Source organism: Papio anubis, chromosome 2 (genome assembly GCF_008728515.1).
Source record: "Papio anubis isolate 15944 chromosome 2, Panubis1.0, whole genome shotgun sequence".
In the NCBI taxonomy this organism is placed as follows: Eukaryota; Metazoa; Chordata; class Mammalia; order Primates; family Cercopithecidae; genus Papio; species Papio anubis.
The window spans coordinates 102334133-102358980 of NC_044977.1; the positions used below are offsets into that span (position 1 = coordinate 102334133).

Below are 24848 nucleotides of genomic sequence, written 5' to 3' on the forward strand. Positions count from 1 at the left end.
CAAGGCCCCCTGAAAGAAAACTTTAGTAGACATTGACCCACTAGCCCTGGCCCCCCAGGTGTGAGCTGGCCCTGAGCCCCCACCCCGGGACACATGCTGCCAGTGGCTCACTTACTGATTCGATAGCCCAAGCCTTCTGCGTGAATCCTCTTGGCCATGAATTGTCCTTCAATCAGTGCTCGAACCTCCACATCCCCAGGGAATGCTGCGACCTGTCTCCAGGAAAAGGTGGGCACAGAGTAAGGAACTCTCATTGTCCGTGTGTGTGTGTGTGTGTGTGTTTGTGTTTGTGTGTGTGTCTGTGTGTGCGAGTGTGTGTGTCTGTGTGTGATCTTTTTAAACAATAGCCCAGATTTGAAACTCATAGCTGGACTCTTTAACCACTGTCTTTGCCTGTCACACACACTCACACAAACACACTACTGAAGCACACAAGCCCACAGCCTCACATGCATGTCACTTTGAAGAGTCAGAGACATTACAGAATTTAGTCTCAGGCAGCTGAGAGATCAAGTTCTGTCTACCATTCAGCTCTGCAATCTTTAATAAGTTACATTAGTCTTGCTATCATTCTTTTTCTTAACAAAATGGAGATAATAGTGGTGCCTGTTTTTTAGGGTTGTTGCAATGATCAGATTAGACAACAGAGCCTGGAAAATGCAGTACATACTAGATAAGTGACAGCCACGAGCTTATGCTGAGATCCCACCCCTGTGGCATGTCCTTCAAGCTAGCACTGATGGGAATCAACCCCAGGCTCACCCCTGCTTCTTTGGCACCTGAGACCAATGCTAGAACCTGCCGCCATCCCCCTCACGAACAGCTACACTGTAATCTTACCGACCTTCTTCTAGTTCCCAAGCTGCTCCCTCTGCCTGGAAGTCTATCCTACTCTTTCCATGGTGAGATCCTGAGTACTTTCAGGTCTCAACCTAAAGGCCACCTTCTCAGAGAGGCCCAGGCCCGATCACCCCACCCAGGGTAAGTCTCCAGCCCACCCACCAGCTGCTTTCCCTTGCAGCACTCTGTTCTTCTGCTTCCCAGCCTTAGCACCTGCTGCATTCATGTACGTGCTCATTCACTCGTCTACTGTCCCTCTCCCTCCTAGACAGCAGGCTCTAGAGAGCAAGGGCCACCGATGTCTTGTTCTCCTTTGTGTCCCGGGTGCCTGGCACCAATCATACATATCTGTTGGTTGAATGAATGAATGAAGAACACTACTTTCTCCTTGACAAATCTAGGATTGATATGCATGAAAGAACAGGCATAACTTCTCCCTCTAATAAAAGAAACCAAACTGATTCTCCATCAGAAGATTGAAATGAACTTCCTACTTTATACAAAGCTTTCCATTCATAATCCAACATGTAGTGCCATCATCTGCCATTGAATCCAATGCCAACTCGGACAGTTACAGTTTCCAGACAGAGTGTCTTACATAAACTCCCCATTTACTGGGGTCAGAAACGTCTCTCAGGTACAACCCAAAATGTGGTGATGACTCTCCAGTGACTATCTAACAGCAATGTCAATTTCGAGCAGCAAGAACCAACTAAATCCTTCCTGGGAAAGGTCACATTGTGGAGGAGAAAGAAAACAGCAGCTTCAGAGCCAGAGAGGACTGGATTTGAGCCCCCTCCACCACCTATGACCTGTGACTCAGTCCAGATTATTTAGCCTGAGCCTCTGAGTCTCAACCTCTCTATCTAGAAAGAGGAACAATAGTGCCTATTGCTTTGAAAAGTAAATGATAGCCAGGCATGGTGGCTCACACCTATAAGCCCAGCATTTTGGGAGGGGGCGTATCACTTGAGGTCAGGAGTTCAAGAGCAGTCTGGCCAACATGGAGAAACCCCTCTCTACTAAAAATACAAAAATTAGCTGGGCGTGGTGGCTTGAGTCTGTAATCCCAGCTACTCAGGAGGCTGAGGCAGGAGGATCATTTGAACCCAGGATGTGGGGGTTGCAGGGAGCCAAGATCGTCCCACTGCACTCGAACCTGGGCAACAGAGTGAGACTCCATCTCAAAAAAATAAAAAAAAATAAAAAAAATAAAGAAAAGTAAATGAGGAAGGTACAGAAAACCATGAGTACAATGCCTGGCACCAAATGGGCTCAATAAATGTTAGAACCTCCCGGGCTCAGTGGCTCTTTCAACCACGAGGAAATTAATGATCTCAAGATCCATGGGTTCTTGATGGGTACAGGATAAAACTCGCCAAGGAAATAAGCTCTGTGATACTCAATGATAGTGTTAGCATTTGCTAAATTGGAAGAGAACTCTCAGGTTTTCTGCATTCCTCCCTGAGGGAAAGGACCGTGTCCTGCAGATTCCCCAGGATCCAGAATGCACGCTGGCACACCACAAGTGTGCATGATATCAACGGATGAGTGAATGAATGAAGTCCCTAAAAGTCACACAATTTCATGGGCAATTGTTAAATTTTACACTCACAAATGGAGCCAGTGTAACTCCAATACCAACAGCACACGTACCTTGTGGCTTTCTGCGTTAAACCTATGACATCCAATAATTTCAGGGGTGATCTCCATGACATCAAAATAAAAACCTGACATAAAACCAGGAAGACATCAGCTGTCATTAGTCAAAGAACAAAAGATCGGCCTCTCAACAGACGTAGAACAGGGCAAAATGACCCCATATCCCCGGGTCCCCTGGCTCTCTTTCATCCCCCAGATGAGACCTGTGAATATTCTCAGTTCTTCTCTCCAACAGGATAGAAGGGAACCAGGGAGCCCTGAGCTAGCTTTTCTCAGAGACAACTCTTCCTGCTCTCACTTGGCAGCCTTGAACAGGAAGCAGCTGCCCAGTCAATCCTAAAATACCAACACAAGTTTGACCAAGGGAGGCACAGCCCCTCCCTGCTCAGGCCTTCTGAGACACTGGGCACTTTTCCTCGTGCCTGGGGCAGAGGGCTGAGAACGGGGATATACCAGGGCAGAGGCTGCCCTCTCTGATGCTGTTATCAGGGGCTTGGTGGGGACAGAAGATGTAGCTATGGTCTGATCTTCTGCTCAGAGCAGAAGCCAAGGACAGCCTTACAGGCCCACCCTCATTCAGAACACAGGGTTCCACACCAGCTTGTAGGATCTGTGGAATAGAAGTGCAGACAGACAGCGCTCCCCTGGACTTCTCCACGGCCCTCCTCTCCCCCAGCTCATGGGGCCCCAGGCCCTGCCCCTCCAGCCGGCAGCTGCTGACCCTTCACAGGCTTGGGCATCACCAACTGGCCTACCCAGGTTTCCACCGTTGCCCATCTCTGTGGACTGCAGTGCCTTAGAGAACTTGCTCCAGGAACAGGACGCGGACTTGTCGCGGATCTTCTCTCTCATGAGGGAGCCATTTTTAAAGCTGCAGAAGAGAGTATAGCTCTGAGGAAGGAGCCAGTGCTTGCTCACTGGACCCATGAGTTTCAGTAAAGAGACCCAGGCAGAGGAACTGCAGGTCAGGCTGGACCACAAGCCCTAGTCAGTGCACAGCAGGCTCTGAAACTTAGGTATCAGAGGCGCTTCCTCAGATTCCAGGCCCCTGAACGTCCCTGGGAGGCACCGGAAATGCCCTTATCTTAGGCTGTTTACACAGGAGGCTGACACAGAGGAGCCCCAGGTAGAGACAGGGAGCTCCGGTTTCTGCACATTCTACCATGGGCACAATGAGGCAGGGTGGGCTAGATTAACTAGCCACATTCTCCAGCGCTTCTCAGGGCTTAGGAGCTCAGAAACCATTTCCCTCAGGAGCTCTGGACGGGTCTCCAAAGGCCTGTGGTCAGAGCACAGAGCATGTCCCTTCCATGAGAGCTGTTGGGAAGCAGGATGTCCTTTCCGCTATGAGGGTCCACCACATGCCGGACAGGTCACAGCAACAATGTGCGGTAAATGCTCTTGCCCTCCCCATCTCATGAGGAAAGTGTGGCTCAGACATGCCACACTACAGAGTTTGCCCAAGGTCACACAGGATATAGGTGGTGAGGATAGGATTTGAACCCGGGCTTGAGGGACTCAGGGTCTTCGGTTATTCCTCACCCGGCTCTGCTGTCAGCAAGAGTCGGTGAGTCCTTGGGGGTCTCAGCTGCCCAGCAGAGCCTGGGAAAGTGGAGGGAGTCATTCCAGAGCTTAGTGGAAGGACTTAGGGTCCTCAAGATGGTGCCAGATCTGCCCACACCTCCTCACCCAGGGAATGGTGCCAACCAACACCCAGGCTCACCACAGGAGTGCCATGTAGTGCTGGGAGTCAACCGGGTTGCAGAAGATGTGGCCTTCCAGGGCAGGCATGGGTTCTTGGAGCCAGAGAAACAGGGTGTCACTGGTGCCCAGGCTGACCTGGGGAGAGATGGGCAGAGGTGGGGCGTCTTGGGCTTTGCCCACACACACTGCCCTCTGCCAGCGACGCGCTGTACTCCACCCACCTTAACCCTGTCACTTTACTCACGCTGCAGACCTCAGATGCAAGGCCACTTTCTCAGAGCCACATCTGACCCTCCCACACCAGATGAGCCAGGAGTTAGCTCCCCAGATGCAGATTTCATGGATCTTCTGTGCTGATTTCCCACAACTGCATCTAAATAATGGTTTGGGTGATGGCTGGTTCCCCACATGACTTTTCCACTAGAAGTAGGAAGGCCTGGGTTATGTCTTCCTTATTCATCTGGGCTGCTCACAACCCTTTGGCCCCAGGTCTGACCCTCTGCCACTGCACGCACTAAGACTGGCCACTGTGAAGCAGGCAGGGGTCCTGCCCATCCAGCAAAGAACAATGACTTTCTGAGAAAGATGTGCGCCCCCATCCCCTCCCTCCACTGTCTTCTGGAACTGGCAGACACTCTGATATACAGGAACCCAGATCCTGGTCCTTCAGGGTCTGGGTCCCAGCAGTATCTCTGCTACTTATCAGAGTGTGGGTGTGAGCGTGGAAACAGAAAGAGCCTATGGGTGTGGGAAGTCGCCTTACCGCAATGTCACCTTCCTCCAGTCTCATGCCTGCCAGCGACGCTGAGAATGGGAGGGGAGCTTCTGGTTAGCTGGTGGCCACGTGGGAACCACAAAGCAAACCACAGGGCTCTCCAGGCAGGCGCACAGCCCCCACCTCCAACCCCCACCCACACCCTAGGGTGGTGGCAGGAGCAGGGGGAGCTGAGCTCTCAGGAGGCCCTAAGAGAAGGTCATAGGGGTCGGGGGTGAAGTCTGTTAGCAGGGGCTCTGATTTGAGCTGTGAAGTCTCTTTCCTGAAGGGGTCCAAACATCCCTCCACTGTCAGGCACTCCCAGGAGTGCAGAGAATCAAGGAGGCCAAGACAAGACACCAAGGATACACAGCAGAGAAAAACACAGGCAGTAATGGAAAAGAAGGGGGTGAGGTTATGTTCACTGTCTGTGCCCTGCCTTAGACACAAGACCCACAACAGCAGTCTTTTTTTTTTTTTTTTTTTTGAGATACAGAGGTGGGGTCTCACTCTGTCACCCAGGCTGGAGTGCAGTGGCATGATTATAGCTCACTGCAGCCTCGAACTCCGTGATCATGCAGTCCTCCCAACCTCAGCCTGCAAGTAGCTAAGACTACAGGTGCACACTACCACACCTGGCTCACAACAGCAATCTTTATCTGCCTTGATTGCTGAAGTGCCCCAGTGCTGAAGGAAGGCCTGGCACATAATAGGCACTCACTAAATGCTGAGTGAATGAACATGTGAGTAAAGGTGAAATGGGAGTGAGAAACAGGTGCACAAACACTGCCACTGAGGTTCAATCAGCAGTGTGTGTGTCAGAAGCCTTGGATCCAGGAATCCCACCTTTGAGAACTTATCCTGTAACAACAAAGAGATGAGACCGAATGTGCATCTCAACATCGTTTGCACTGCCAAACACTGAAGCAACACCACCCTCCATCCATAAGGGACTGGTGAAATAAATGCTGGGACAATTGAGCTCTAGACAACTGTTAAAATGAGAAAGATACTGCCCAGGTTGATTAAAATAAACAATGCTTATTTATGAGCACAGAAAGAAGACTGAAAGGACAGAAAGTAACCTTTCTAATTAGGGTTAAAAATTAACCTTTCTAGTTAGAATTAAATGTAACCCTAATCTGGTGGATCGTTAGAAAAAGACTTTTCCTGGGGTGGGGCTGAGGGGTAGTAGTTAGGGTGTTGTTTAGTGCAGCCCACCTGGCCTTCCTTCAGAGATCCGAGGGCCCCTCCAGGGGTGGCTTCAGGACTACCCAGAGGAGAAGAGGAGGAAGAGAAGAGGCTAGGGAAGGAGATGAGGTGTCTGGACGAGAAACAAGTCATTGCTGCAGATCAGATGACAGGGCAGAGACTTAAAACCATGTCCTAGAGGAAGGGTTGGAGGAATTGAGCTATTCATCTTGGAACAGAAAAGACAGGTTAGGGATGGGGTGGGCAAGACTGCCTTCCTTAATCATTGAGCAGTTTTCATCCAGAGAGAGCAGACTGACCAGCTCCTGAGGGCAGAGTTGGAGCTGAGATGGGGCAGGTACAAGGAGTCAGATCGCAGGGTGGGGGTGGTGGGGAATGACCACAGAAGGCTTCACCAAGAGGCTGGACTGGAATTCTCAAAAGTCCAGCATGGACCCAGTCAGGCTCATCGGACAGAGAAACTCCCCGAGATACTCACCTGGGTTGTCCCCAGTGAAGGCCACCACTTTGCATCCTGGAGGAAATCCGTAGCGCTGGATGTAATAGGAAGAAATGGCTCCCTGAGGGACGGGGATAAAGCAAAGGTGCTCTGTTGAGGTAAATCCCGCCTGCCCAGCACAGCCACCCACCCTTCAGGCCATGAAAATGCTACAGGCTCCAGGTCACTGGAGCTGAAGGAATGTTTTGCAGAGCCTGGAGTCACACCACTCCCTGTCACAAACTGGGCGTGTCCCTCCTGTTCACAAATCACCAGAGAAGTCCAGTGCAGGTTTGGAACCACGAGCATGAGGTCATCTCAAAAACTGCTGATCTTGAGATTTCAGGTAGAGAGAACAAACCAACCCCTAACTAGTGCTTGCTTTATAAGCTCCAAATTCTTGATATAGCATTAAAAAAAAAAAAAAAAGGTAACAGGACGCCAGTAAGCAAACTCATGGGAGCAGATAATGCCTCGCACACTCGCTCTATCACCCTAGCAACTGGATAAACAATAATTGGACGTGAAAGTGCAGAGAACAACGTTCTAAGGAAAGTAATCCAAAAAAGACAGTGTGCAGGGAGGGCTATCTGAGCACTACCTGCAAAAAGAGGGATGATGAAAAACATGGGTCCTGCTTGGTTCGCCCACACATGACACCTATGTGACAAATGAAAATGCCTTTTCAGAGTCACTTCTTTCCCGATCCTCAAGCTGCTTGTCTGCACAGGCTCCTTCTTGGAGGCAAGAGTTCTCGCAAAAGGCAAGCAAAGCCTGCTCTGAATTTCACATCCAACTAAAAGCCACGTGTGGATTATCAGTCCCAATGGCTTGGCTGTTTTCTGTCTGCCCTTTCTCTGCCTTTCTGACCGGCGTCAGTCTGTCTGGGTTCTGCACTGTCGGCTTCCACAGGGCCACATGGCTCTTCCTTCAGCTCCATGCACTGGCCTCATGGCATACTTTAGATGCTGATGGTTTGGCTTTGATGTTCTGCCTCATGGTGGCAGAGGCTGTTTTCAGCATGTCAGTGTGAATCATACAGGTGTGTGCAGTGGTTCACACCTGTGATCCCAGCACTTTGGGAGACTGAGGCAGGAAAATTGCCCAATCTGAGCAACATAGTGAGACTCTGTCACTACCAAAATAAAAAAAAAAAAATTAGCTGTGCATGGTGGTGCACGCCTGTGGTCCCAGCTACTCAGGAAGCTGAGGCAGGGGGATCACTTGAGCCCACAAGTTGGTGGCTGCAGTGAGCTATGATCATGCCACTGCACTCCAACTTGGGTGACAAGGTGAGACTCTGTCTCTGAAAAGAAAACAAAAGTGCTTCTGTGGCTGAGACTCCCAATGAGAAGTCCTCACAGCAGCCCCTCCTCCACATGGCCCAAGACTCCCAGTTACACGACTCCCTCCAGGCCTCAGAGTGCCCTTGTCCCTTGTTCACACCAACATTCTCTCCCACCCAGAGTTCCTTCTGGTTGTTCTGGCTCTGTGGTAAGCATTTCCCACCAAAGGGCCCCAGAGGCAGGACCCAGATCTCTCTCTCTCTACTTCATTGTGCCCACAGGACAATGGAGAACAGGGCTGGCCAACGAGGACACACCAGCACATTCACAGCCGGTGTCCACTGCAAACGGGTGGTGCTGCCGTGATGGGTAAACGTTTTTCCCATTACCCGTGGGACCAGGCACTATTTTAAGTGCTTTAAACATATTAACTCATCTAATTTGCACAACAGCCGTGTAAGATGAACAGCAGCATTCCCCTTGTTCCAGATGAGGAAACCGAGACACAAAGTCACAAAGCTGGTAGAACCAGGATTCAGTCCCAGGCTGTCCAGTGCCAGGGCCTGTGCTGCGCCAGCCCCGCTGGTATTTCTTTGTTTTCCCCAAGGCTGCCTCCTTCAAGCTTCATCAGCAGTCCCTAGAATTTCAGCACTTTGTGCATTTTTTCTTTAGCTATGCAATCACCTGCCATTTTTATCTCTATTCTAATAAATTCCTAGTGGAATTTTCCAAAGTCCTGCCGACCATAAGGCATGTACCTGAGCACCTACTATGTGCAAGGCACTGATCCAGACACTGACTTACATCTTAGGCTAAACTGAAGACCCTGCAAGTGTATGCCTGTGGGTGAATGAACAAGGGAGTGTGCAGTGTGTGTGTGTGTGTCTGTGTGTGTGTGTGTGTGTGTCTGTGTGTGTGTGTCTGTGTGTGTGTGTGTGTGTCTGTGTGTGTCTGTGTGTGTCTGTGTCTGTGTGTGTGTGTGTCTGTGTCTGTGTGTGTGTGTCTGTGTGTGTGTGTGTGTGTGTGTGCGTGCTACAGTGCTTCCCTGGTAGCTGCCAGCTCTTAAATGTGCCACATCGCCAGAAAGGAGACCTACCACAACTGAGCATGATGGTACTGGTGGGCCAAGCTTCTCCTCTAAATGAGGTGCACAGGCACCAAGGCAAGTCTGGGACCAGACTTTATCCTGTATCTGCAACAAATTCATTCCAGAACCTGAGGAAGGAAGGAAACAAACAACAGACACATCTTGAAAACGGACCTTTTGTGAAAATGCACAAATCTGGCAAACAGCAGATAATTCTCTTGACGCAACTTGTACTGGAGCTCTTTCTTCATGGAAGGTATGCATGCTTGTGTTGTTCTGGAACCAGAGAACCAGAGGCCCTAGGGGCCCTTGGAAACACATGGCACCACACCTCCTCCAAATATTCCTCATCAACTCAAACACTACAGTTAGCTTGGAAATCTGCTGCTCAGAGACCTCCCAGGGGGCCTGGAACTAGCAGCAACACACTGACCAGTAACCACTCTCTATGTCCCTTAGGTTTCCAGGTCAGCCCCCAGGGATTTCTCAATATCATCTGACCTTTCAAGGAAAGGTCCCAGAGTCCTCTACACTTCCTCCTGGTCACTGAGATCAACCTATTAGCTCCTTCCTAAAACATCCTCCTCCCAAGGCTTCCCTGAGGATGGGAAAGGACAGGGAACCCAGAGCATGGGTGGAGAGACCTCCTCCTCCACTGAGCCAATGTGGAGGCAGACAGAGGTGGGCTGGGATGCTGATGGTGTCACCTGCCCAGGTGAAATTAGGAGGTGCCATCTCAGGTGAGTGAAGGGGAGCAGAGTGGAGGGCCCAGCTGCGGCCGAGGAACATAAACCTCCGGAATGCCCCCCGCAGCAGCTGCTGCGGTTATCAGCCCTGTGGCAGGAGTGCAGAACACGGGTGGACATGCAGGCTACTCCAAGTTGACTGTTCTGCCTGTCTGAGTTCTACGGAGCTAGCTGTAGGGAACCCTGTTGCCTCCTTCAGATTGTGAGGGAAGCTTAACAGCACTCCTTAGTCACTCTCTCTCCTGAAACCAGAATAAAGCCTGGCACACAACAGCCCTCAAAACCTTCCCATGAACTCCCACGAGGCTCAGAGCATCCCGGGCTCCATTCTGAAGCCACGTCCACGGCTCTGGGCTCCTGCCCTGCATTCTCCACCCCCATTCTGTCCACACTCTTCTCACTCTTAGGCTCATCCAAGAGTTCCTGCAGCAACCTCCTCCCAGCTTTCCCTCCTCACTGGCATCATCCGCAGTTTATTTTTTTTAGCGTTTTGAGTCTAGAAGCTCATAAATCTCACGAGTTCACCAAATGTGAAACAAAAACTTTACTAGCTCCTTGCAGGAGCCAGGCTCCATGATTGCCCCTGCTGATCCCAACCTCCTGGTCTTCACCCCTTGTGAGGTTCCCCCCAACATTATACTGGGTCAGCTGTACCTAGTGTGTGACCAGTAAGATGAGACAAAAGTGATGGCACATCACTTCAAGATTAGGGTATAAAAGACTGCTCAGCTTCTGCTTGGCCTCTGTCTCCTCCCTCCCTCTCTGCAATGTCACTAATGGCCCCATAAAGAGGTCCACATGTGAGGAACTGCGGCCTCTTGCCTGTAGTCCTGTGCATGATGCTGGAAACGGATCCTCTAGCCCCAGTGGACCCTGAAGATGACTTCAGCCCCGGCTGCCAGCCTGACTGCCACCTTGTGGGAGATCCTAAGCCAGCACCTCCCAGCTAAGCTGCTCCCACACTCCTGACTCTCAGACACTAGGTGAGAAAATAAACATGGTGGTCTTCAGCTGCTAAGTGTTGGGGTCATTTGTTAAGTGGCAAAAGATAATGAGTACACTTCCTTCCTGGCAATAGATGACAGGGCTACAAGATTGGCACCCACTCAGGGTAGATGGGGCTCCCACTGCCTGCACACCCACATGCCACATGCAGGCTGCCCAGGCACCCACCCCATACCCCGAGGCTCACCATCGCTGTAGTCAATAGGGGAGTAAGAGCCAAGGAACAGGGAAGCAGCAAAGCTACTGACCAAAGAAATTCTCTGTAAAGGAAAGAAACAGTGAGAGGTGCCTCACTTCCACACACCCTGCGCTACTGAATGCTTCTGACACACACACAGCATGAAAAAAAATTGGAGAGGGAAGTGGAAACGTTGAGCAAAAGGCCCAAATAATGGTGGAGACTGTGCATCTCAGATAGGAGCTGCTGGAATACCATGAGCGGACTCCTCAGGAGAGCATTCATTCTCTACAGTTTCTGATGGGCCATAAAACTGCCAAGGTCAAAAGAGACAAAAGCCAAAAGCCCTATGAGAAAGGGCTTAGGGAAGCTGCCTTTCCATCCAGAATCCACATGCTGGGGAATGTGTGCCCGGATTTCCTTCCTCTATTTCCTTGGCATTTACTTCTGCTCACAAGGGAAGTGGATGTGTGGCCTCAGAACTAACCAGGACACTCTCAGGGCTTCAGGAAAGCTGACTCCTCAGAAGCCACAGACCCTGAGCAGTAGCCAGAGAAATAAATGATGGATTTTCAATGCCACCCTGAGGGTCTGTACTTCCGCATGAGAATCATGGGCCTTTGGAACTGTGGAGAGAATGTTATCACCCCCTGTCCTCTGTCAGGCCAACTTCGTTCCACACACAGAATTTAGGGAGGGTTTTCACCACTCCACCCAAAGCCTACATTAATGGCTAATGCTGCAGAGTAATCTGGAACCTCGAATCATTAAATAATAAACCACATGTTAATTTCTAAGATTAAAAAGGCGCTTTGGTTTAACGTGAGCTGATCGTTTCCTTATCACAAGATGAAAATCACTAGCCAGGGTGTGGGGCTGTTTCTCAGGCAGCAACAAGCGCTGGCTTCAGCAGCTGTGGAGCCAGGAATGAACCTGGGTTCCTGTGACAGCGGCTCTGGCTGAAGGGCTACAGCTGGGGACACAAAGGCCTAGTCCTGCACATTTCCAAAGAAAACACTGACTCCACGCCAGCCATGTGCCTGGTAGTCCTCCTGTGTTAACCACATAGGAAAGTGAGCAGACACAGCCTGCTCAGACACCCAGATCTTCTACTCAGGTGGTCTCGGGAACATGTCAGTCCCCAGTGCTCCCACCTGGACCTTCACCCTCACCCTTCTGGTCAGGAGAACCCCTGACTTCTCTTTCCCACATTCCATTCTTCCCCTCCTCTTTGAAAATGTCCTGACAATGAGAAAAAAGCACATCGAATATATCATTGGTTAATGTCTGCTTATCAATGTTTTCAGTCACTGCACATGAGATGTATCTATTCTAATGGATTATGAAAAGAATTCAACTGTGACTTTCAATCAAACAGGAACATTTAACCAACCTCCGTGTGTGAGTAGGCCTCGGGGTTCTGCTGGTAAATTTTTGCAATTTGGTTTCCTGTAAAACGCTGGAAAAGAAATATAAATTCTTAGGAACCCAAATCCTACACAGAATGAATAATCACCTCCATAAAGTGAGTTTACTGTAGCAAGCTCTGTATAGGAGTTGGTATCATGAAAGCTTTTAAAAGTAAGCCCCAACTGGCCACGGTGGTGTGTGCTTGTAATCCCAGCTACTCAAGAGGCTGAAGTGGGAGGAGCTCTGGAGCCCAGGAGTCCAGCCTGGGCAACACAGTGAGACCCCATCTCTAATAAATAAAATATTTTTAAAATCAGCATTAAATCTGTTTGATATCTACTGAACAATGTGATTTTGGCCTTTAAATCCTTAAAATGTCCTTAGTAATCAAATATTCAGGCAGTAAACAATGGCTCTGCACCCACAGGATAGAGAAGTGAGTAACTTTCGGGCCTTCCTGGAGGGCCTCTCCCACATCAGGACCGGACAACACTGAGTGAATGACCCTTGCTCTTCACACAGCATGGTGACTGTTCTGACCAAGGCACCAGAGCGGGGATCGGGGTATTTTCCCCATCCACATATTGTTATTTCAGGTGGCCCAAGTAGGGTTGGCCCTATCCCCAAAACTTCTACTTGGGTCATAAGACCCAAGCTGGCCTAATCACAATCACCCCTGGGGACATTGCTGAACCAGTGGAACAGAGACATTCTTTTTTTTTTTTTTTAACTTTGCCAGGCACTGCACTCAGTGCCTTACGTGCACTGGCTTCTTTCAACTTCAAACCTACCCAAAACATAAGTCCTGTTGTAATCCCCAGGTTACAGACAATGAGAGGAGGAGCCCTCCTCACCCCCAAGCACAGCACCTCCGTGTCAGGAGCACAGCCATGTGCACACCCAGCCTGGCCTGGGAACACACAGGGCGGCAGGTGGCCTGGATCAGGACCCAGGGGCCAGAGTGCCTGTTCCTGGCTCTGCAGGGCCAACACCTCCACGACCTCATGTGATCCCCACAGAGGCAGGTCACCCACTATGCCTCCAGAGCCTGCAGCCAGACCACTGCCTGCACCCCCTCCATCCTCAGCCTACCTCGTAAGCACGGGACCCCGTGAGGCAACTGAGAGCCTGAGCCCCACCCACGGCAGCCTCCAGCTGGCGGCACTGGGCTGTGGTGCTGGAGTCCATCCACACCGGGCAGTCGCTGATGGAGAAACAGTCCTGGGAAGGAGGACAAAGGCGCAGGCTTAAGCTCCATCCGCTGACTTGGAGAGCTGCCCCAGGGCTGGCGGTCACACTGCCCATCACGGCAGTCGTGACGCTTCTTCCCAAGTGACCTTGGTTGGAGACACATGGAACAGCCCTTTGTGCTGTAAGCTAGAACTGGCCCAATGGGGTCTCTCCCCAAAAGCCTGAGGTTGAAAGCTCTTCTGGTGAGGGTGCCTGAGCATAGCTGCAACACTGAGATGAGCAGGCTTCAGGACCCACAGGACGTGGGACTCTGCAGAAGTTTCTCACACGCACACAGTGTAGTCACAGCTACCTGCAGCTGCTGGTGTAGCGGGAGGTCTGGTGATAGGCTTGTCAGTGCCTGCTGGGCTCCAGTCTTCCAGTATATACTTCCGTGTTGCTGTTGGGAAACCCAAGCACATGTTCACATGACCACACACTGGTGTCACAGCCTCCTGGAGACACAGAAAGACCCCAGACCACATGCCAAAGAACTGGGCTCCGCACCTGCCCCTGCCACTTAGTCACAGAGCTCATCACCCTCCTGAGACTTGGTTTCCATTTCAAGAAAATGGGGGGGAACTCTGCCCTGTCTACCCTACAACTTATAGAAAAGGTCCAAGAACAAATTATTGGTCTGGATTTTGATGCCTTTTGTAAAACTGCATTTAAAGACATTGCTTGTAATATTACCCGAAATTCATTTATTTATTCACTCACCTCATTAATTAATTCATTCATTCAACGAACCTTTATTAAGCACATAGATCATGCCAGGCTTGGGACAGATGAATAGGATACTATCGTCCCTGTTCTTCAGGCTCTTGGAGTTGAGTCAGGGAAAAGGACACAAGTGTACAATTACAAAACCCTACGGAGCTGCAGTGATAGGGCCGTGGGAACACAGACACCTGACCAGCTCGGGTACAGATGGGTGGAAGTGGTCGTGAGTATCAGGAAAGGGTCCTAGTGTGTGTTGCATGCAGAGAATCTGCAGGTGAGGGGCACCAGGCAGGTCCCGGGAAGGGTGGCATTCTAAGCAGTGGGCCTGAGGCTGGGTTGGGGGTAGGTGATGGGCTGAAGACAAAGGAGACAGCCTGAGCACTGAGTGCCTGAAACCATGCTCAGGAGGCTGGGGTTTATCTTGGAGGTGGTGGGAACCCTGGATTACCAGTGGGAGTGGCGTGGACAGGGCTGAATGTATGAAGGGCTTGTGGGAGTCACGGGGAAGGTAGGCTGGAGGCAGGGAGGCTGCGGTAGAGACCTGGAGAAGAATGACAAGCAAGTAGTGCTGGAGAAGACATGGTAGAGTCAAGAGTCACAGACAAATCAGTGGGACATGAGGACCCTTGGATGTGGGGTGGGAAGGTGGAGGAGTCAGGGATGACAATTGAGTTGTGCCCTGGGTGGATGGGGAGAATTCCCTGAGAAAGAGAACCCAGAAAGGAGGAGGTCTGAAGGGAGACAGAACTCAGTCTGGGACATGCTAAGTTTGAGGCATTTGTGGGATATTCAGTTACGGGGTCAGGGAATATCTAGGAGGGAGATGGGTGTCCAGGCCTGGGATTCGGGAGACAGAAGTAAACAAGATCACCCAGGGAATCTCTGTTGTATTTAACAAGAACCAAAACAATAAATTCCTGTTAGGTCATGGAGGAAGAAGCATCTTCAGAAAAATTAGTTACATCCTAGTAAGGATTTGAAAATATGGCAATCTAGCATGGAGAAAAGTGATCCCAGCACAACCAAGGGACTGGATAAGATGGACTTGGGTCCTGACTCCCACTCCCAGCACGGTGTGATCTCGGGTAAGTGACATCACCTCTCTGTGCCTCATGGAAATATTAATGATCATAGCAGAAGCCCAAGCTTTAATAAGGCTTACTGTGTATTAATAGGAGGCACTGTGCTATGTACTTACACTCACAATGACCCTATGACAGATGAGAATACGGAGGCACCAGAATGCCAGATGACGCATCCCAGGTCACTGCTTGTGAATGGCAGAGCCAGGGATCAAACCCAGACAGGATGCCCTGCGTGTGTACCAAGCACTCCACAGCACCACCCTGTAGAATCGTAAGGATTAAGTTGGATGGCATCTGGAAAGGCCTCAGAGTTGGATCTGGCATGCACTAAGTGTTCAGTCAATGTCCTTTGATATCATTATTAATACTCTTCCTTCTACTGAAACAACTATCATTATTAGGATCATTTTTGACTTTGCTTTTACTTTTAGGAAATAGAAAAGCAATTGTGGTGCCCCCAAGCAGTCATAATAAATTCATGTCAATTGCTTCCTCCATCCCCTTTAGAGGACCTCTACTCAGTTCTCTCACCAAGAGTCCTATTTTATATAACACTTACTCCTAAGAACTGTCTCAGATCCTTTTGCAATGAGACAAGTTATACAGTCTCCAAAGTAAAATAGTTGTAGGGATTTTTATTCACAGTGAAATTTGTGCAGTGCCTGTCAAGAATGAGCCACTCCCCATCCAAGGGGAGCCATCTCTTCAACACCAGCACCACTGCCCAGGACAGTCACCCTCACATGGCAGACAGAGTCTGCTGCAAACGAACCTGGCCTGCCCCGGACAAGGCTAGGACTTGAGAGAAGTCAAAGCCTGAAGCCTTCATCTTCTCCAAGATGATATCCAGTGCCTGAGAAGAAAAACAGAACCCACCATGACCGTACAGAACCACTGAATCAGACACGCAAGCCTCAGAATTGAAACACAAGTGCCTGCCATTACAGCAGAGGACTCTGGGCAGATGATGAAAAAAACTCATGACTTGGGATTTGTAAGCACTAGAGTACAGTAATTAAACAAGTAGGCATCAATCAAATAAAAACGTCAACTATCCTAAAAATATTTTAAATAAATGGAATCATAAACCACCAATGCTCAAATTTTACTCCCCCTCTCCCCGCCTTTTTTTCAAGACAGGGTCTTGCTCTGGTTCCCAGACTGAAATGGAGTGGTGCAATCTTAGCTCACTGCAGCCTCAACCTCTCAGGCCCAAGTGATCCTTCCATCTCAGCCTCCCGAGTGGCTGGAACTACAGGTGCATGCCATCACCTCACACCAGTAATGCCAGCACTTTTGAAGGCCAAGGCAGGAGGATCACTTGAGCTCAAGAGTTCAAGACCAGTGTGGGCAACATCATGAGATCCCATCTCTACAAAAAAATGAAAAATTTAGCTGGGTGTGGTGGCATGAGCCTGTAATCCCAGCTACTCAGGAGGCTGAGGAGGGAGGATACTTGAGCCCAGGAGATTGAGGCTATAGTGAGCCATGATCACACCACTGCACTCCAGCCTGGGCAACACAGTGAGACCTTGTCTCAAAAACAAACAAAGTAAGGCAGCCAACTTTTGGCTTCTTTTATTTGCATTTTCAAGCCACTATATTAGTGATCTGACTTTACCGCAACAAGGAAGTGAAGAGCAAAGTAGAGAGCTCCCATGAGAGTGGAGCATCAGGCCCAGACTCCCTGTATCCAGGAGCCAGAGGCTGGAGGGAGTGGATAGAGATGATGGCCACCTGTTCCAGGCCCCTATTCCAGCCTCTACTGTCTGGTTGGACTCTCCTTTCTAGCAAAACCCAATGAGTGGGATGGATGGTGGTGTCCAGCAGAGCTTGGCACCATCCTCCTAAGATTTCACAGCAGGAATTAGAGATTCTCTCTGACTTGTGTTTTCCTGAAGGCAGAGAAGACTCTCTCACTTTTGCCTGACTCCATCACCCCCAGCCTTTGCTGGGAGGGCTCCTTTCAGCCCTGGCTGTGGATGCCATCTCTATCTGTGCCCATCAAACCTCGGGCAGGGAGTGGGGCGCAGCCGGAACAGGGGCTGGCAGAGCTAGGATCAAGTTTGGTCCTGGAGGCTGTGTCAGATCAGAAATCACCCTGGCCCCGCCCCCAAGCCTGGCTTTCACCCACTGCTCACCTCCCCAGGTGAAGGCCTTGGCCTATGAGATGCCCTCGCCATCATCACTGGGACCTCCTGACACTGACCATTGCCTCTAACCCCCGACCCTCCCACTCTGCCCCGTGGTCTGGCTCAGCTCCCTCTGAAGTACATTCTAGCCAGTTTGTCTGGATAAAACTTCATCCTTTACCCCAATTCTCCAGTGTATGAATCAGGGTTACACCAATAAAAAAGAAATCATACTAGTTATTTTTAACAAAAAGAATTTAATATAGGAAACTGGTTAGATAGGTATTGGAGGACAGAAAAAAACCTTTTGGAAGACACACACTTAATTGGCCTCCAGTTTCAGGGACTTGGGGACCCTGTAGCATATGATGAGGTAGCCCCTGGTGCTACCATGCCTCTCTGTGCTTTCCACATCCCTGCTCCTGTGGCCCCCTAGGTCACCAGATCCTGCTACAGGCATTCTCCTTTCCTGTTGATGCTCAGAGGCAGGCCTGGCTTGGGACTGATATGAGTCTGACTGGCCAGGCCATAACTTGCCATTCTGAATGCTTAGGGAGCTAAGGGATCTTGGAGGCTGAGCACTAAGACCCTAAGGGCTATGTTTGTATTTCTTTTTTTCTTTTTCTTTTTTTTTGAGATGGAGTTTCACTCTTGTTATCCAGGCTGGAGTGCAACGGTGCAATCTTAGCTCACTGCAACCTCTACCTCCCAGGTTCAAGTGATTCTCCTGTCTCAGCCTCCTGAGTAGCAGGGATTACAGACATGTGCCGCCATGCCCGGCTTAACTTTTGTATTTTTAGTAGAGATGGGGTTTCACCATGTTGGCCAAGCTGGTCTCGAACTCCTGACTTCAGGTGATCCACCTGCCTCGGTCTCCCAAAGTGCTGGGATTACAGGTGTGAGCCACCACGCCCAGCCTATGTTTGTATTTCATGGTACAAGGGAGGCCACAGGGCCTGACTGCAGATGTTTGGAAAAGATTTGCTCTGTAGTATTTTAAAGATGGTTAATGGCAGGACTTGCTATCTACTGTGGCTCCAGTACCTGGAAGCTCTGAGCCTGGGAGTGTTGACACCAGCTGAAGCTGGGCCTTGTCCCAGGAGCCATGCTAACTCCACTTTCCCATGAGGACCTGGTCTCAACAGATGCTCTCATTGGCTGCCACCTTTGGACTTCCTAGCAAATCAACGAGTCTGCCAGTGAGACAGGTTGGGGACAGAAGGAGAACAGGAATCCCTGCGCTTACCTGGACCCACATTAGCACTGGAGAAGTGACCGTCAGCCCATCCTTGTGCACATGAACACCGCCCTGAGTCCTGCAAGAACAACAGAGAATTAGGCCAGAGCCTCAGGGCAGGCAGACTGTTGCAAAGCAGGAGAAACCCTGTGATAGATGACTCTGGAAATGTCCAGATGAAGGAGAACCTTTCCCAACCCCAAGTGGGAACTGATGATTGAACAGGCACAAGGGCTGCAAAGATGGAAAGAGAAGACAGGCAAATTGCCCAGAGTGGCCCAGAGGTGGCAATTCTCAGACAGCACCTTCTAAAGAAACCTTCTAGATAAGAAAGGCTCACCCTGGGGGAGTGCAGGGTTGGATTATAAAATCCCTTTCAAGCCCCATAGGTTTGGAGAGGTAGAAGAGGGGCAGCTACCCAGAGATGCTGCCTTGGCGGAAAGAGTGTCTCTACTATCACAACAGACCAGGAAGTCCTTGGACTACAGGCTTTGGAAGTTTGACTGGAACCCTCTCCCCACCCTCCTCACTCCTAGAAGATTCTAGTGCAAAGAGCTGATCTGATAAAATCCAACCCTTTTAACTATGTGTTTAAAAAGAGAAAACCAGGCTCAGAATCCACACCAAGACTCTATTAGATAACCATGTGATCTAGCCATACAATTCCTAAGTATCCAGCCAAGAGAAATGAAAGTTGAAGTCCATAGAAAGATTTGTACACAAATATTCATAGCAGACTTATTTGTAATAATTAACTGGAGTCAACCCAGTGTCCCTAAATGAGTGAACAGATAAATTGTGGTGCATATATGTGATATCATACTACAGAGCAAGAAAAAATATGAACTATTGATATGTACACAATTATAACTTATATAGGAGTAGACTAGAAGGTGTAAATTAATCCATACAGAGAAAAGGAGATCAGTGGTTGTCTAAATCTAGTGGGTTCTGGGAACAGGCCCTAAGCCTGTCATAAAAAGGCCTTAAAGAAACTGGCCATAAATAGGATTTCTGCAGCAATGTGACATGCTCATGATGGCTATGACACTTATGCTGGAGGTTGCTGGTTTACCGAAATAAGGGCAAGGAACACCTGGCCCACCCAGGGCGGAAAACTGCTCAAGGCATTCCTAAACCACAAACGATGGCATGAGCGATCTGTGCCTTAAGGACATGTTCCTGCTGCAGATAATCAACCAGTGCCTGTTTCTCTGCTCCTCACTAAGAATGCTTTGTTTCCCATAAGGAATGCTTTTAGCTAATCTATAATCTATAGAAACGATGTTTATCGCAAGCTTACTGTCAATAAATATGTGGGTAAAACTCTGTTTGTGGCTCTCAGCTCTCAAGGCTGTTAGCCGATTCCACACTGCACTTTATTTCTGGGTCTTTGTCTTCATTCTTCTAGTGTCGCTGTGTTGGGGTCTCCATGACCGAGCTGGTCTTGGTAGGTGGCACCCAACATGGGGCTCGAACCCAGGTCGAAGGGTCGTGGGAGCAACGGTTGGAGAACACGGAACTATGCTGGAGGACACCTAAGTACTCTTAAGCAATCCCCATGGTAAGTAAGAAGGGGAGCTCAGAAGCATCAGGGTAACAATGGGAAAAGGGTCGAGCAGGCACAAGGCTTATTTGAGTCTGCTTCAGCAGCTCCTCAGAAAACAGGGAGTGAAGGTTAGCACTAGCCAACTTATGCAGCTTTTTAGTGCGGTAGAGAAATATTGTCCCTGGTTTCTGGACCAAGGGACTATGAATGTAGAGGTCTGGGAAAAGGTAGGCAGCACACTGAAAAAGGCATATAAGGATGGTGCTGAGGATATTCCTATAACTGTCTGGTCAGTGTGGGCTCTGGTTCGTTCCACCTTGCAGCCTTTCCACACAGATGATGATGAGGAGGAATCAGAGGAAGAAGGAGAGTACAATGAAGTAACAGAAGAGATGACAAAGCAGGTTTGTTTGCCAGCTAAAGTGGCAAAGGAGGGAGAGGTTTGTCCCTACCCCTCTACACCCCCTCATTATTTTGAAGAAAAAGAGTGGCCTGACCCTCCAGATCTTTCTTTTCTGGAGGACACTGGGTGAAAAGTTGTTGTCCCAGTGACTGTCCAAGCAGCGCCTCGAGCGACCGCTCTCAGGCAGGAATTCAGCAAGCTAGATGAGAGGGTTATATGGATGCTTGGCAGTTCCCTGTTAGATTACACCCAGATGATCAACAGGTGAACATTATGGCTATATTTGAGCCTTTTCCTTTGAAATTACTCAAAGAATTTAAACAAGCTATTAATCAATATGGACCAGGTTCTCCTTTTGTAATGGGACTGTTAAAGAATGTTGCTGTCTCCAGTCGGATGATTCCTACTGACTGGGACGCTCTTACTCGAGCTTGTCTGACTCCTGCTCAGTTCTTAAAATTTAAAACTTGGTGGGCAGATGAAACTTCCATCCAGGCTGCTCACAATGCCCAGGCCCAACCTCAAATTAATATAACTGCAGACCAAGTTTGGGGGTCAGCGGCTGGGCTGGTTCAGGTGCACAAGTGGTCATACAGGATGATGCTATAGAGCAGCTTAGAGGAGTGTGCACTAGAGCTTGGGAAAAAAATCACTTCAGGAGGAGAACAATATCCTTCCTTTAGTGCTGTCAAACAGGGACTGAAAGAATCTTATGCAGATTTTACAGCTCAGTTACAGGAATCTCTTAAAAAGGTGATTGCGGATTCGGCTGCTCAGGATACAGTGTTGCAGTTATTAGTTTTTGACAATGCCAATCCTAAGTGCCAAGCCGCTCTGTGACCTATTAGAGGAAAAGCACATTTGGTTGAGTATATTAAAGCTTGTGATGGTATCGGAGGTAATCTGCATAAAGCTATTCTGCTAGCCCAGGCAATTGCAGGACTGACAGTAGGTAAAGGAAATACTTCGTTTCCTGGAGCTTGTTTTAACTGTGGGAAACACGGTCATAAGAAGGTCAAAAAAATCAGTAAGTCAGGCCGCCAGTTGGGGGTAAAAAGAAAACTGCTGAGCCTGGAATATGTCCAAAATGCAAAAAAGGAAAACACTGGGCTAATCAGTGTCACTGTAAGTTTGATAAAGATGTGAACCCGATTTCAGGAAATGCTATGAGGGGCCCATCCTGGGCCCCATTCCAAACTGGGGCATTTCCAGCTCAGGCCATTCCCTCACCCCTGTACAATGCCTGTCCCCCACCACAGCAGGTAGTGCCACAGTAGATTTATGCTGCACAAAAGCTGTGAGCCTTCTGCCTGGGGAACTCCCACAAAAGGGGACAACAGGAGTCTGTGGACTCTTGCCAGGGGGGACAGTAGGATTACTTCTAGGTACAGGTACAAACAAGAGTCATTGATTCAGATTATAAGGGGGAAATTCAAATTGTTATATCTACTTCTGTTCCCCGGAAAGCAGAGCCAGGAGAGCGTATAGCACAGCTCCTGACTGTGCCACATATGGAAATAGGGAAAGCAGAAACTAAACGAACAGGAGGATTTGGAAGCACAAATAAACAAGGCAAAGCAGCTTATTGGGTGAATCAAATTACTAATAAGCATCCTACCTGTGAAATAACCATTCAAGGAAAAAAATTTAAAGGATTGGTAGATACAGGAGTGGACATTTCAATCATTTTTCTACAGCACTGGCTGTCTGTGTGGCCAATTCAACCCACTCAATTTAACATAGTTGGAGTTGGTAAAGCCCCTGAAGTATATCAAAGTAGTTACATTTTGCATTGTGAAGGGCCTGATGGACAACCTGGGACTATTTAACCAATTACAACTTCTGTACCTATAAATTTATGGTAGAAGATTTATTACAACAATGGGGAGCACAAGTGTTAATTCCAGAACAATTATAGAGCCCTCAAGTCAACATATGATGCATGAAATATGGTATGTCCCTGGTATGGGACTAGGAAAAAATTTGCAAGATTTGAAGGAACTGCTTAAAATTGAAAGAAAAAGTTCCCGCCAAGGCTTAGGATACCATTTTTGATGGCAGCCATTGCTAAGCCTCCAGAACCTATACCTTTAAAATGGTTAACAGATAAGCCAATTTGGATAGAACAATGGCCACTGAGTAAAGAGAAACTGGAGGCTTTAGAGAACTTAGTTACTGAACAATTAGAAAAAGGACACAGAGCTCCAACATTTTCCCCCTGGAATTCTCCAGTCTTTGTTATTAAATCAGGTAAATGGAGATTGTTGACAGATCTTAGAGCCATTAATTCAGTTATACAACCTATCGGGGCATTACAGCTAGGACTGCCTTCTCCTGCTACGATTCCAAAAAATTGGCCTTTAATAGTCAAAGATTTAAAAGACTGTTTCTTTACTATCCCCTTAGCTGAGAAAGACTCTGAATGGTTTGCATTTACGATTCCTGCGGTCAACAACCTGCAGCCTTTTAAGCGTTTTCATTGAAAAGTGTTGCCACAAGGCATGGTAAACAGTCCAACAATTTGTCAGACTTATGTAGGACAAGCAATTGAACCTACTCGTAAATTGTTACATTATTCATTATATAGATGATATTCTTTGTGCTGCCCCCACTCGAGAAATATTACTCTAATGTTATAATCACTTGCAAAACTCGATGTCTCATGCTGGTTTAATGACAGCTCCTGACAAAATTCAGACTACTACTCCTTACTCCTACTTGGGGACCTTAGTAAATGACACTACTATTGTGCCACAGAAAGTAACCACACATAGGGATCAATTGAAAACACTGAGGCTGGGCGCGGTGGCTCACGCCTGTAATCCCAGCACTTTGGGAGGCCAAGACGGGCGGATCATGAGGTCAGGAGATCGAGACCATCCTGGCTAACACGGTGAAACCCCATCTCTACTAAAAAATACAAAAAACTAGCCGGGGGAGGTGGCGGGCACCTATAGTCCCAGCTACTCCGGAGGCTAAGGCAGGAGAATGGCGTGAACCCAGGAGGCGGAGCTTGCAGTGAGCTGAGATCCGGCCACTGCACTCCAGCCTGGGCGACAGAGCGAGACTCCATCTCAAACAAAAAAAAAAAAAAGAAAAAGAAAACACTGAATGACTTTCAAAAACTACTAGGGGACATTAATCGGATATGGCCTGCTGTAGGCAGTCCTACCTATGCCATGAGTAATCTGTCTTCTATCCTTAGAGGAGATCCTAGTCTCACAAGCCCTTGGCAATTAACAAAAGAAGCTGAGGCAGAGCTGCAGCTAATCGAGAAGCAAGTCCATAAGGCCCAAATAAATAGAACAGATCCAGAGAAGACTATAGATTTGCTAATGTTTCCAACTCAGCATTCACTTACTAGTGTTATTGTTCAAGAGCAAGATCTTATAGAGTGGCTTTCCTTCCACATACTACTTCACGGACTTTGACTCCTTATTTGGATCAAATTGCTACTATAATAGGAAATGGGAGAACTCGGATTGTTAAATTACATGGATATGATCCTGGAAAAGTTATTGTCCCTCTCACAAAGGCACAAATACAGCAAGCTTTTATAAATAGTCTTACTTGGCAAACCCGTTTAGCTGACTTTGTGGGTATTCTCGATAATGATTTTCCTAACATGAAACTGTTTCAATTTTTGAAACTAACTAATTAGATTCTCCCTAAAATAACTAAATTCAAACCAATTGAAGGTCCTGAGAATGTCTTCACAGATGGGTCTAGTAATGGTAAAGCCTCTTATTCTGGATCGAAAGGTAGTTTTCCAGACGCCCTATACTTCAGCTAAAAAAGCAGAGCTTGTAGCTGTAATTGAGGTATTGACTGCTTTTAATGTGCCTATTAATGTGATTTCTGATTCTTCATATATGGTTCATTCTACACAGTTAGTTGAAAATGCTCAGCTACGATTCCACACAGATGAGCAACTGATGACTTTATTTATCCAACTGCAAACAGCAGTTAGGAGCAGAATGCACCCTTTTTACATTACTCATATTAGGGCTCATATACCTCTTTCAGGACCTTTAACTACAGAGAATCAAATGGCTGATTGCCTAGTTGCTACTGCAATATCTAACGCTAGACACTTTCACAGTTTAACCCATGTTAATGCCTCTGGT

General features: G+C 48.5%; 1 protein-coding gene across 5 annotated transcripts in view; it reads right to left on the bottom strand.

The window, feature by feature from the left end:
- XYLB (xylulokinase) overlaps nucleotides 1-24848 on the bottom strand; it is an 82253-nt gene that overhangs the window by 40025 nt on the left and 17380 nt on the right. For all 5 annotated transcript variants that reach the window (XM_021934554.2, XM_017955587.3, XM_021934553.2 and 2 more), the window contains exons 3-15: nucleotides 18779-18848; nucleotides 16173-16253; nucleotides 13906-13992; nucleotides 13455-13583; nucleotides 12346-12411; nucleotides 10962-11034; nucleotides 9033-9151; nucleotides 6651-6732; nucleotides 4970-5010; nucleotides 4226-4341; nucleotides 3258-3373; nucleotides 2497-2570; nucleotides 116-212 (exon numbers count right to left, since the gene is read on the bottom strand). In XM_021934554.2, the coding sequence (XP_021790246.1) occupies nucleotides 116-212; nucleotides 2497-2570; nucleotides 3258-3373; nucleotides 4226-4341; nucleotides 4970-5010; nucleotides 6651-6732; nucleotides 9033-9151; nucleotides 10962-11034; nucleotides 12346-12411; nucleotides 13455-13583; nucleotides 13906-13992; nucleotides 16173-16253; nucleotides 18779-18848 (1151 nt within the window). The remainder of the gene's footprint in view (nucleotides 1-115; nucleotides 213-2496; nucleotides 2571-3257; nucleotides 3374-4225; nucleotides 4342-4969; nucleotides 5011-6650; nucleotides 6733-9032; nucleotides 9152-10961; nucleotides 11035-12345; nucleotides 12412-13454; nucleotides 13584-13905; nucleotides 13993-16172; nucleotides 16254-18778; nucleotides 18849-24848) is intronic.